Source organism: Anolis carolinensis, chromosome 5 (assembly GCF_035594765.1).
Source record: "Anolis carolinensis isolate JA03-04 chromosome 5, rAnoCar3.1.pri, whole genome shotgun sequence".
In the NCBI taxonomy this organism is placed as follows: Eukaryota; Metazoa; Chordata; class Lepidosauria; order Squamata; family Dactyloidae; genus Anolis; species Anolis carolinensis.
This window is the reverse complement of record NC_085845.1, coordinates 44,400,369-44,412,911: the sequence shown is the minus strand read 5'-3', so window position 1 is coordinate 44,412,911 and position 12,543 is coordinate 44,400,369. Positions and strand designations below refer to the sequence as shown.

The 12,543-nt window shown below is 37.8% G+C and overlaps 2 protein-coding genes across 8 annotated transcripts in view; one reads left to right on the top strand and one right to left on the bottom strand.

The window, feature by feature from the left end:
• Nucleotides 1-12,543, bottom strand: part of elmod2 (ELMO domain containing 2) — a 72,857-nt gene that overhangs the window by 41,807 nt on the left and 18,507 nt on the right. The window lies entirely within an intron of this gene.
• tbc1d9 (TBC1 domain family member 9) overlaps nucleotides 1-12,543 on the top strand; it is an 88,313-nt gene that overhangs the window by 60,154 nt on the left and 15,616 nt on the right. For 3 of the 7 annotated variants that reach the window (XR_506478.3, XM_008111871.3, XM_008111870.3), the window contains exons 13-20: nucleotides 97-226; nucleotides 498-596; nucleotides 697-765; nucleotides 4,277-4,517; nucleotides 6,521-6,586; nucleotides 7,363-7,449; nucleotides 7,974-8,048; nucleotides 8,173-8,273. Coding sequence is in view for 6 of the 7 variants with exons in the window: in XM_008111871.3 (XP_008110078.1) it covers nucleotides 97-226; nucleotides 498-596; nucleotides 697-765; nucleotides 4,277-4,517; nucleotides 6,521-6,586; nucleotides 7,363-7,449; nucleotides 7,974-8,048; nucleotides 8,173-8,273 (868 nt within the window). In the remaining variant the exon portion in view is untranslated. The other 4 variants (XM_003221669.4, XM_062980894.1, XM_062980895.1 and 1 more) reach the window with 3 other exon arrangements.

Sequence of the window (12,543 nt, the reverse complement as noted above, 5' to 3'; positions counted from 1 at the left end):
CGGGAGGTAGTGGAATGTACATTAGTTCTATATTTGGATTAAGTTTACATGTTCAGGCATTTCTCAAGTTTGCTGTTTGATTTCTCTTGTTGGTAGATATTTGGACAGTGTGACCAATAAAGACAGCACTTTACCGCCAATTCCACACCTTCACTCACTACTCAGTGATGATGTAGGGCCATATCCTGAAGTGGATATCTTCAGGCTCATCAGAACTTCTTATGAGGTATTGTGACAAAGATACTGGCAAATAAAATCTGAAGCACAAGGGAAAGAAGTCAATACGAAATGACTTCCATTTATGTGCACAATTTTCTTCTGGTAGTGGGCAGTTTAGAGCAAATTCATTTTGTCAACTATATGAAGAGGGAAATGGCTTACAGTGCATTGTTAGTTTGACTTTGCACCTAGCTCTGTCCCTGTATGAAGAGTAAAGATAAAATGAGATAAAAATCTACTTAGTATTTTAGGTTTTAAAGCAAAGTCTTTCTCTTTAGAAATTTGGAGGTATCCGAGCAGATCTGATTGAGCAAATGAGGTTCAAACAGAGGTTGAAGGTAATCCAGACACTTGAAGACACTACCAAACGTAATGTGGTAGGTTTTTGGAGTGACTTTCTGATTAAATATCCTTTGAATTTAGAGGATCAAATAACTTCTGTCTGCCTAAACTCTTTCTGTGCTTATATTTTGAAAGGTACGAACCATAGTGACTGAAACCTCTTTTACAATAGATGAGCTGGAAGAACTTTATGCCCTTTTCAAGGTAAGGTTGAAATAGCTGTCTAGATAATACATTATTTAGTAGTATGAAATAGACTGATGTCTGCGTCTTCTTATATTGTTGCTTCCAACTTTTTAACTGAAGCTGTCATAAGAAGCTTTAAGAAGATAATAAATTATAAACCCTTTTTGAGTTCAGGCAAAGAAATCTGCAAAGCAAAATTTTGATTTTCATTTTATGTTCGTATGTGAGATTTTAGCATTCCATATTAAAACGAGAATAGTATTTGAATGTTCAAAAGGGAACTTCTCTTTCAATAATAAGGTAAAGGTAGGTATAGGTTTTCCCCTGGCATGAAGTCTAGTTGTGTCCGACTCTGGAGGTTGATGCTCATCTCCATTTCTAAGCCAAAGAACCGACATTGTCCATAGACATCTCCAAGGTCATGGGGCAGGCATGACTGCATGGAGGTCTGTTACCTTCCCACTGGAGTGGTATCTATTGATCTACTCACATTTTGCATGCTTTCGAACTGCTAGGTTGGCAGAAGCTGGGGCTAACAGCAGGAGCTTACCCCATTCCCCAGATTCGAACCACCAAAATTTCAGTCAGCAAGTTCAGGAGCTCAGCGGTTTAACCCACTGCGCCACTGGGGGCTCCCTTTCAATAATAATAACTGATAAAATAATATTCCCAGCTACCACAAAGATCTTTATTTTGTATACAGTCATCATAAGTGCATCCTGCACAGACTGAGCAATTAAAATTTGCTTTTGCCAGCCTGCTGAAATCTAGGGCTCACTGGGGTGCTGGAAGTGAATGCCTGTTTCATCTCTCAGTGATCACAACTGAAATAATTATCTCTCCATTGCTACTGTAATTGGTGGGTTAAGAGGGGAAGAGGGAGCACACAGGAAGCAGCTACACTGGTCTTGCTGAATGAGCTAGGAAATAACGTTTTCAAAATAACAAGATTACTCATAAGGTTTTGGCTTTTGGGGGTAGCAGCATTTTTTCAGTTTAATATTATAAGTAATGTTCAATGTTTACACTAATGCTTTAGATTTGGGGGTGGGTAATGTTTACTTATTATTTCCCAAACATTTTGAATAGTTATGAACTTTTCGGATGGAAATTTGAGGCCATTTTCCCTCCCTCCTTTTTTGAAGTATTTTTTTTAAAAAAAAATGTATGCCAGTATTCTACATGTAAAGAAACTATTTCTTTACATATGCATAATTAAGCAATGTCTCCTGTGGATTTCAATGGCTTCTCTGTGTAGCCTGACATGTGGACAATTTCAACAGAAAGGAGGAAACAATGAAAATGAACAAAATCTGGCTACCAGTCTTTAAAAACTCTAAAATCAGGACAGTAAATAAAGGACACCACTGAGAAAACAGAGGAATTCCAAACATGAATCAATATATTTCAGTTCTAAGCAGATAATATAAGATTATAAATATAATATCTAAAATTACTGTGATATAATAATACAGAACAATATAATCTCTAAAATCAGGACAGTAAATAAAGAGCAACACTCTGAAAACAGGGGAATTCCAGAAAGGAAACAACCAGGGACAGCTAACACCTCCCAACAAAGGATTCCCCCAGGCAGGAAGCAGCCAGACCTTGAAGCTGTAAGGCTATTCAATGCTAATCGAGGTGGCCAAATGCAACATTCACACCTGCTTCAAAGAGTTCTTTCTCCCACCCCTGAACATTCCACAGATATATAAACCCCAATTGCCTAGTTTCCAACGTACCTTACAACCTTTGAGATTTCTGCCAAAGATGTGGGTGAAACATCAGGAAAGAATACTTATGGAACACGGCCATACATCCCAGAAAACTCACAGCCACCCAATTTCACTACTATCGTACAACTTTGTACAGAATATATCAAAGGCCATGAAAGCCTTCAACAATACAAGGAAGATTATATTTCCAGCCCCCTCCCACTAGGGAGTGAGGCTGTGGAAAAAATTGTGGCAAGAGTCCTGCTTCTCGTTGTCAAAACCTCTCACTGGTGGTGGGAAGGGACTGGAAACTAGCGGTTTGCATTTGTATGAAATTGCTGTTCATTTTGTTTATAGTTTCATTCGTTTTTGTCTCTGCTTCTGAAAACGAGGTGCCTATCCAAATGGGATTTTCATCTCACATAAATGGACCATTGGGAGAAAATAATTATAGTTCTCCCAAGGGCCAGTTTTAGAGAGAGACTGAAGATTTGAATAAAGACAGGAGCCCAAAAATGTCTTTGCTTTCAAAAATATATGTGATCTATAACAATTAATAACACTATCCTATTGTATTTGTTCTCTGTACAGCACAAAGGAGAGGGAAGACTAAGCCACAGGCCATACAGAGAGATACAGAGAAATAAAAGAGTAGTTTTTCCAAGGGCCACTTATAGAGATGAGACAGTTTTGATTTCTAAACAGAGAAGGGAAGCCCAACAATTTCTTTCCTTTGAAAAATATTTCCTTTTTAAAAAAAACCAATAGGGGAGAGGAAGAAGGGGTTTTTACACAAATAATAAAGAAGAAAAGCCCCACACGCGCTCCCCAGCCAAACCCACCCCTACCACTGCAAAAATCCCAGCCCCTTTCCTTCAAAGAAAACAATTTAAAAATATGCCAAATAGCCAGGCAAAAATGAAATCCAAATCTTTGCCCAGTGCCCTCACCAGCAGTGCAAAGAAGCAGCAAGGCAAAGCAAGGCAAAAGACAAGGCAAGGCAACCAGCAAGCCAAGCCAAGCGGAGAGAGAGAGCAAGCCAGCCTGCCCACCAACACCCACCAGTAGCAGGAAAGAATGCAACCGCAATGGCTGCTTTAGGGGCAGTCCCCCCCTAATATACCCTCTCTGTCCAGTACACGTTACTGTTTCCTTGGCCTCCAATTGGGCATGGATCATCTCCTCCCACCTCCTCCTCTTGACGCATGAGGAAGAAGTTTGCAGGAGTGGATGCCACACGGCCCAAAACAAAAGCAAAGCACGGTGTTTGTGCAGCTTTCTTTTTCATGTTGCCTTTTGTTTTGTCCGAAAATGGAGTCTTTCGTTTTGTGCATCCGAATGGACGGTACAAAACAAATACATGAATGAAACGGATGAAACAAATACTGTGCACACTACTAGAAATATCCTCCTCCTTTCACATTGATCAGCAGCCGAGCAGGCCTTTTTTGTCCAATGCATCTGTTGGCTGTTAAGGTGGTCTGGGGGATCATTTATGTAGTCTTGGAGCAAGATTGTATTGTCTTACTGAACACAAAGCAGTCAGAGATCCATATTACAGCTGACGTTCTTTATTGCAGTTATGAAGCCATTACTGCAATAAGGAATGTCAGCCATAATAATTAAAAATATGATAGTGGCACATTATTTATACATTGCTCCCCAGACCTGTACTGCTGCTTAAAAGTAAGGTGTAAAATACTAAAGCAACCACTAACGCTAATACATTTTAGCTAACATTTCCAAGTTCTCCTCTCCTTTCTAGTAGTTATAGTATTATAAAATTAAACATGTCTCTCTTTTTTTTTTAGGCAGAGCATCTCACTAGCTGCTATTGGGGGGGCACCAGCAATGCCACTGACCGCCACGACCCCAGTTTGCCTTATTTAGAACAATACCGCATTGACTTCGAGCAGTTCAAAGGGATGTTTGCGCTCCTCTTTCCTTGGGCCTGTGGGACTCACTCAGATGTTTTGGCTGCCCGCCTGTTCAGATTGCTGGATGAAAATGGAGATTCCTTAATCAACTTCCGGGAATTTGTCTCTGGCCTTAGTAAGGATAATGCATCCACTAAGCTGGTTTTCTGAGACTATGATTCCTTTCTCCATTACTTTTGAAAGCATTGGTTTGACATTAAAAGCACACATTTTGTAAGTTTTATGGAAGACAGCTTCTCACTGCATCTGTTTCATTCCAAAGGCTGGAAAAGATGTGGGATGAAGTGATAAAAATAGTATTAAAATATTGTTATATTTTGAACATTTGATAAATACATGTTGTAGTAACTTGGCTGTTAATATTTGTTTGGACCAGATGATCCTCAAGAAGTAGATTGCAGGCAGTCCCAAAGTTACAAACAAGATAGGCTCTGTAGGTTTGTCCTTGTGATAATTGGATTTAGAAAAATTTGGCTTGTTGTGGAAACAAGGATTGGTGATAAAGCTTCAGTAGAGACACCTTTTCCCCATAATAACTCTTTCAAGAGTGAATTTCCCTTCCGAGGGTAGATTTCTCTCACTTCCTGTTATCTCACTCCCATTCTTAACTATGAGTTGTTTCTAAGTCAGATATTTGTAATTCAGGGACTGCCTGTATACTGTTAATATTCTGTCCTTCAAACCCCACTATTTTAAAAAATAGTACAATATTTTAATTGATATTTGATGTTTTTGATCAGCAGTTGTTTTTGGGATCCCAATTATACTGTTGCAACAAACCAAAGGAATTTTCATTTGTATACTTACAGAATAAGATATAATCTGATTGTGTGCTCATTGTGTATTGTTTCATACCCATTTACTTATGCTAAGGAGCAAAATAACAAAAACAAGACAACATGTTCTCTTTCCAAAAGCTAACATTTGAATTAAGGTTTCAGCGCAGTAGTGCCTAAACATTTTGTTATTACCATAGCAGTGTCAAAAGACATTGTGCGTCACAATAAAGTTTTCTCATGGCATGTTTTCTTGAGGCTTCCCCAACAAAAGCCCAATTTATCCAATTCATGTGTTAAGCCTCATGAGGTTTGCCCGATAGGTATATACTGTGTTGCTAAGAGATAAGATTACACACGTCAAAACAGGATTGTGATGTTGATGCATTTTGGAGCAAAGAAAATGTGAGCATGTTGCTGGCTCAGTTTCCAAAACACTGAGTGCATCCCCTTTGCTTCTGTATACAATTTAGGAACTCAGTGAGGATTCAGTCACTTAGTTGTCATATCCATCTCAATAGTCAAGCACATGCTGTGCACATGAATGCTCAAAATTCAGTCTTTAGCATCTCCAGCTAGAGTTGGGAAAGAAATCTTTCTGCCAGAGAAACATAGCAAGAAATCTGCCCCTTTCTTCAGATGGATCTTAGATTCCAATCCAGTAGTTTGAAGTAAAAGAACCTTTTTAAAAACATGGTGTAATGCAAATTGGTAGGAAAATGATCTGCCATTTTACGTGACTTCCTTCATATTCTTAAATAATTCCCCATTCAAAATACAACTGTTAAGTGTACAATGATAAAACAAATAAAATCAGCAGGAGCAAAACCCAAATACAGATAAACACTAGGAAGGAATTCCTTTAATAAGAGCTGTTTCACAGGGGAATAAACACCTCAAACCAAGGAATGAGTGACTTTTAAAAATTGGTAATTTATATTGTTATGTAAAAGTAAAGTAAGGGCTTAAAGCATGCAAATAGTAAATTGCATGTATGAATTTGCATATAGATAATCATAAATGTCTGAAAAATGTAGTTCTGTATCTAACTTTTGGGATCATCTAGAAAGGTAATTTGTGCTATATGAGTCTGTTAATTTGAGCTTGGGAGTCCCAAGTTGTTTTTACTAAACTGCAAAATATAGATTACCGGTTTCCCCCCTATTCTGTATACATCTCAATGATATAAATATAATACTATGATTTCTCTGTATTTTATTAGATACCATATCTAATTTTAAGGCATTTGAAGCATTATATCCAAATATCAGAAAAATAGTGTTTACTCTAGAGAGTTAAATATACTCAGCAATTCTCATAAAATGGATATACTTTCTTTTAGGTGCAGCATGCCATGGAGATCTTACTGAGAAACTGAAGCTGCTGTATAGGATGCATGTTTTGCCTGGTGAGTAAACAGCAGGCTATTTGAGGAATGTCAAAATCCTTTTATAGATTGTTTCCAGGACAATCCTGGTGCTTGGTTACTCAATCTAAATTCTAGTATTTAGCAACTAGTATTTAGCAACCTTCCTGCCTTAATTGACTATCTGCTGTAGTTCTGTTCCATCAATTATTAGTGGGGTTTCTGTTCCAATATTGTGATTTGAATCCGTTGGTGTACACTGGAGTACAACCCATAATTCTCTTTATTTTCATAAAATCAAAGAGATGTGTGCTTCAGGACTGAATCAGAAAGGCACACCAGACTCCACTCTGAAAGCTATCTTGAGATGGAGACTGTGCCAAGAAATGAACAATTTAGAGTATTTGACTGAGATTTAGAATATTCTGGTTCAAGTTCCACTGAAACGCAAATGCATTGGTGATCTTGGTCCAGCTTGAACTACTTGATATGGTTTTTATGAGAATAGGAGAAATGAATGACTGTATAACATCTTTAGCTCATATAGAATTTACCTTTGGATCATGTCATTGTATCAGAGTTTTGATTCTGCAGAACTTCAGAACTGTATTCATCCATGAATGCTTATATCTTTGCTGCAGAACCCCCGTCAAAACAGGCAAGTTATGGAGCCAGAGTAAACATTTATATATAGGAAATAACTTGGTTTTGTTTTTATAAGTTCTGTCATATACATATAGAGATGCGCATTTCAGTATGTAGAAACAGTTGGACTGATATTTTCAGAGTATGGTGATACTTGGTGTTTCTTTGCACAGACCCATCATCTGATCAAGAAGAGCCAGATTCTGCCTTTGAAGCAACTCAGTACTTCTTTGAAGATATCACACCAGATTGTACACATGGTACAGGACTTTACATCAGATTTATAAGCTTCCTTCTTTCATAAGCAAAATGCTACTTAATATACAAATTACAGTAGAGAGATTGGTTCATTAGGAGGAGGGGACAAGTTAAATTGGACAGACAGATGTCTATATTCAGAACTAGTTCATGTTAAGCCAGATTGGCTCTAAGAAGTACTGAGTACAGCATTTGGATATAAGGTGAAGTCTTGCTTATGTCTCTTCAGGGTCAATGACAAAGATAAACTATTTTTCCCTCTAGCTGGCAGTCAGAAAGCTGCAGCTTTGACACTTTTCTGGAGTGATCAGCTATGTTGTTTTCCAGAATCTTTTTTTAGGATTTCCCCCCAGCACTTAGAACAATTAACTCTATAGGGTTTTGTTCTTCACTTATCTTTTCAAAAGTGTTCGAAAGATTTGCTGACACCAGTTTTCCCTAGGCTTGTCCTCTCTAATGTAACTTAATTCTACAATATCATGTCCCTCCCAAAATACATTGATCCTTTTTTTCTGAATATTACTAGTTGTTGGCGTAGATGGCAGAAACAAGCATGGAACAGATGAGGGATTTGTTAATGTGAGTGTGAAAACTGAAAAAGGTATGCAGTTTATCTTCATTAATTTGGAGGGTGTGTGTGGAAATGTAAGTTTTTTTAAAAAAAAAACGTAAGAACTGCAGATAAAATAAAATTCACTCATTTTCTGGATGATTGATTATGGCAGGTAAAAAGAACTCTCAAGATAATAGAAATTATCTTAGAATGTGGAGCCAGGAGAATAAATCCAAAGTAAAGAATGCTAAGGACTTGCCCAAACTAAATCAGGTAAGTTCAGTTGGCACACACATAAACGTTTTGAATTTTTTGATAGTGCAACATGAGAGGGTTACTAAGAATTCATAACTCCATAACATACTAATCGGACAAAGATGCTTCATGTGCAGAAACTGCCTTGAATTCAAATAAACTTCCTTACTGTATTGGGTCTTTCATAATCAAAAAACATGGTATCTGGGGACAAGAGACATATATCAAGTACCATGAATTTGAATATGGGTTGTTGAATCTCCCTATATATCTGATAAGGGATATGGGTGGCTGGTAGGATCAGTTTTTTTTATTATTATTATTACTCATATTCCATCCAAACTGAAAAAGGTTCTCCTTCTTCCTGTTACTTGTCAGTGTTGCAAATTCTAATAGCCCAATTGTTGGATTAGTAGTGGGCAGATGCAGCAACATTTTATGTAAAATCTGTTGTGAAGAGTTTGTGGATCAGCTCCTTGTTCTTCCCACTCTGTGTGCCTACTTGTAGAATGACTGGCTGCATGAGGATTTGCATTTACACATCTGAGAAATCCAACCAATTATTTTTGTATTAAGATAGTATTTTTGTATTAAGATAGTCCCACCAAGATTCTGGCTTTATGGACTTTTTGATCAAATGTGTGGAGTCTATCCAATAGCTTTTTGGGTCCCACCAAACTATTCAAATTTATTTAAATAGTAAATTCACCTTTAATTTAAGGTTGCATGGTCCTTGTCAAAATACCACGAAAGCAAAAATGAAATAAGTGCATTATCAGTTTTCACTCATACCACTTCAAAAATGGAATTCTAAGTGCAGACATCCAAATAGAATAAAGACACAATGTACACAATTTATCTGGATGGCACCTGTAATTTCACTTATAGTTATCCTTCATATGGAGATACTTTTGAATATATGTAATGAATTCCTCTGGCTCCCTAAATACTTCACTTTTAATTAAAACAGCACTTAATCTTTCTCTTACCCCTTGTTGTTTTGACTGTGTGTGTATGTGTGTGTGTGTAAAAAGAGAGAGACGGGACTACTATTTAGATACTGTATTGGGCTAGGTGAGGACCAATAAACTGAAGATGGATCTTGGTAGGATGAAGGCTCTGTGGATGTGTGGTTCAGGAATTGGGCAAACAGGCCATCTGGAAGGAATTTCACTTTCCCTGAAGGAGCAGGTGGATAGCTTGGACTACTCCTAGACCCATCTCTGCCACTGGACACTCAGGCCAAGAATGTTAGGAATGTAACTTCAATTGTTTCACTGTTGCAGCCTTTCATGATCAGGGACAATATAGCCACAGTATTTCATGCATAGGTAACCTCCAATTAGATCATTATAATGCACCCTATGTGATGCTGCTCCTACGATTCTGGACTAGAATGTCGTATATAGTACACCACCATTCTTGAAGGATTTGTATTATTTTGCATATGCTTCCAGTTAGAATTCAAAGTGCTGGTGATAACATTGCTTGAGACCATGATAAATGAAGGAGTGCCTCTATAAATATAAACCTGCCTGCAGATTGAGGTCTGCTGGAGAAGCTGTTTTTTGTGTGCCAACAGTGGAATGCTCCACCTTGTGGAGGCATTCCACTGGCACCAATAAGTGGCTTCACTCTGATACCGTACATTGTTGGATGGTATTTTTTCCAAATGTTAACTTTTCCAAGTCCTATGTAAACACCAAAGCTTTGGGTTTTTTTTTTCTTTTTTACTTTTAAGGGGCAGTTTATTGAATTGTGCAAGACCATGTATAATATGTTCAGTGAAGATCCTAATGAACAGGATCTTTACCATGCTACGGCAGCTGTGACAAGTTTGCTTCTGGAAATTGGTGAGGTTGGTAAGTTATTTAATGTTCAGCCTATGAAAGAGTCTGAAAACAACAGTAATGCAATTCAGAATAACTTGCTCCAAAAGAAGGGGAACCAGCAGTATCACCTTGAACAACGTGATCCTTTTCAAGATGCCTTCTTTGCTGACGAGGAAGAGAATATTTGTGGCGATGGTACACATATGGAAGACATTAAGCTGGAAGATTCCTCTCCTAGGGATAATGGAACTGGCTCTTCCATGCTGATTTCCGATGATGATACTAAAGATGACAGCTCCATGTCTTCCTATTCCGTCCTAAGTGCAGGATCTCATGAGGAGGACAAGCTGCACTGTGAAGACATTGGCGAGGACACCGTTTTGGTACGAAGCAACAACCCAGCTTCTCTGCCTAGAAGTACTAGCATTGACAGAGACTGGGCCATCACCTTTGAGCAGTTTTTGGCTTCCCTCTTGACTGAACCAGCCCTTGTGCGGTACTTTGACAAGCCGGTCTGCATGATGGCGAGGATTACTAATGCTAAGAATGTGCGGATGATGGGCAAACCAATTATATCCGCAAGTGACTATGAAATCTCTGCTATGTCAGGCTAAGAGGGCCAGATGATAAGCTTGTGAGGTTTTTTTTTTTCAAGAAAAAACTTTTAGGTATTTATACTTATGACTGCCTGACACAGATCCTGGAATTTTAAAAATGTGGTAGTTCTTGCTTGTGTGAACATGTTGGGATGTAAATCCATACTTTGAATTATGAATTATTCTGTTTTTCTCTGTGTCCGATAGCTTTATCAGAATGCTTGTCCTAGCCAATATACATACATGGGGAGGGGAGGGGGATAATTGTTTGTGGTGTGTATATTCCTAGCCTTGCTATTCATGGATAAATTGTAACGGTTTGTTCACTTTTAACACATTGAGCAGTGTTTGTGTATATTCTCCAAACTGGCTTAAAATCTTGAGTGTAGAGAACTTGGAGGGCTCGAAATGGCTCAAATAGTGTGTGTGGTGCAACGTGTGGTCTTCATTCACTTTCGAAGAGTCAGCACTGTGTATTGGTCTTTTATTCACATATGAGCTGCTTTCTCATAAGGCTGAATGAGGAAATGGGGGCACCATGCATAAAGCAGAACCCCTATTCCTGTAAGTGATTGGTAAACTTAGAAGGGGGAAGATAGAAAAGGATGCTGTCAATTTGTTTAGGAGTCAAAACAAGTTCTTAGCAGCCTCCCTGGTGGATGTCTCTTTATATATAATTTTTTAAAAGGCTAATGATTTATAATACTTTTTAAAATATATTCTTCAGGGATACTGCCAGAGACTTGACTTGACAATTGTCCGTGTTGTGACCTAAACAACCCATAGTACCCTTTTTGAAAATTACAGAGGGTTTTGAAAATGTAGGTAATTCTGTGTTATTGACATTTTAAACTAAGCATTACCATGAATCTAGTGCATTGTAGATTAATAGCTGGATTGCCTAAATCTTCATTTATAATACAGTAATTATCTGGAATGTAATCTGGAAAAAAATCTGCAAGAAAATGTAACCGAATGTTTGAAAGTCTTAATGAATGAAAACACTGTCACTTTACTCTAGATTAAATATGTATAATGTAATTTACTGGATGATATGTTGAATGACAAATGGAGCACCTGCACTTTGAATTCTTGTTTCTTGTTCTGAACCGTTACTTGGGTACAATTCTATACTGTTGTGTGTACAAGATTCCCACACACAAAGGATTCCCACAGAGATCTGCTTTCACTCTCCCTCACTGTCTTTTAGGAAGGCAATGCTAGAAAAAGAGCTCTGTTGATCCTAAAGGAATCCTCTGAATGTGGCCACTGTGCCCACAATAGAAAGAATTGGGCCCATCTTTTTTTAAAAATGTGTTTAGCTGTTATTTAATTTTCAGATTTGATTCAAATCATTCTTACATGCCTGAACTTTATTTGCTGCCTTCAAAAAATTCCATCACTTTTCTGGTTTTTTATATATATATTGTATTTTATGATCATGTAATTTCTCCAGGGTTTTTTTAAAAGCCAAAGCTGTTGATTTCTTTTTGCAGATATTTAACTGTCTGTAAAATGGGTTAACCATAGTAAGTAAATGTGAACAAGACTCTTTGTTTTTTAAAAAGATATTAAACCTGTATCAGACAGAAGGTTGCACCTGTTTTTCATAATATATTTCTCGCTATTGCTTTTTATATCACAAAAAAATCAAAAGGTGGAGTATGGTTGGGGGTTGGACTGGTTGTGATCTTTTCCAACTCTTTTGTTCTATGATTTTACAGTTTATCTCCATTGCTCTAGACCAGTGGTTCTCAACCTGTGGGTCCCCAGGTGTTTTGGCCTACAACTCCCAGAAACCCTAGCCTGTTTACCAGCTGTTAGGATTTCTGGGAGTTGAAGGCCAAAACATCTAGGGAC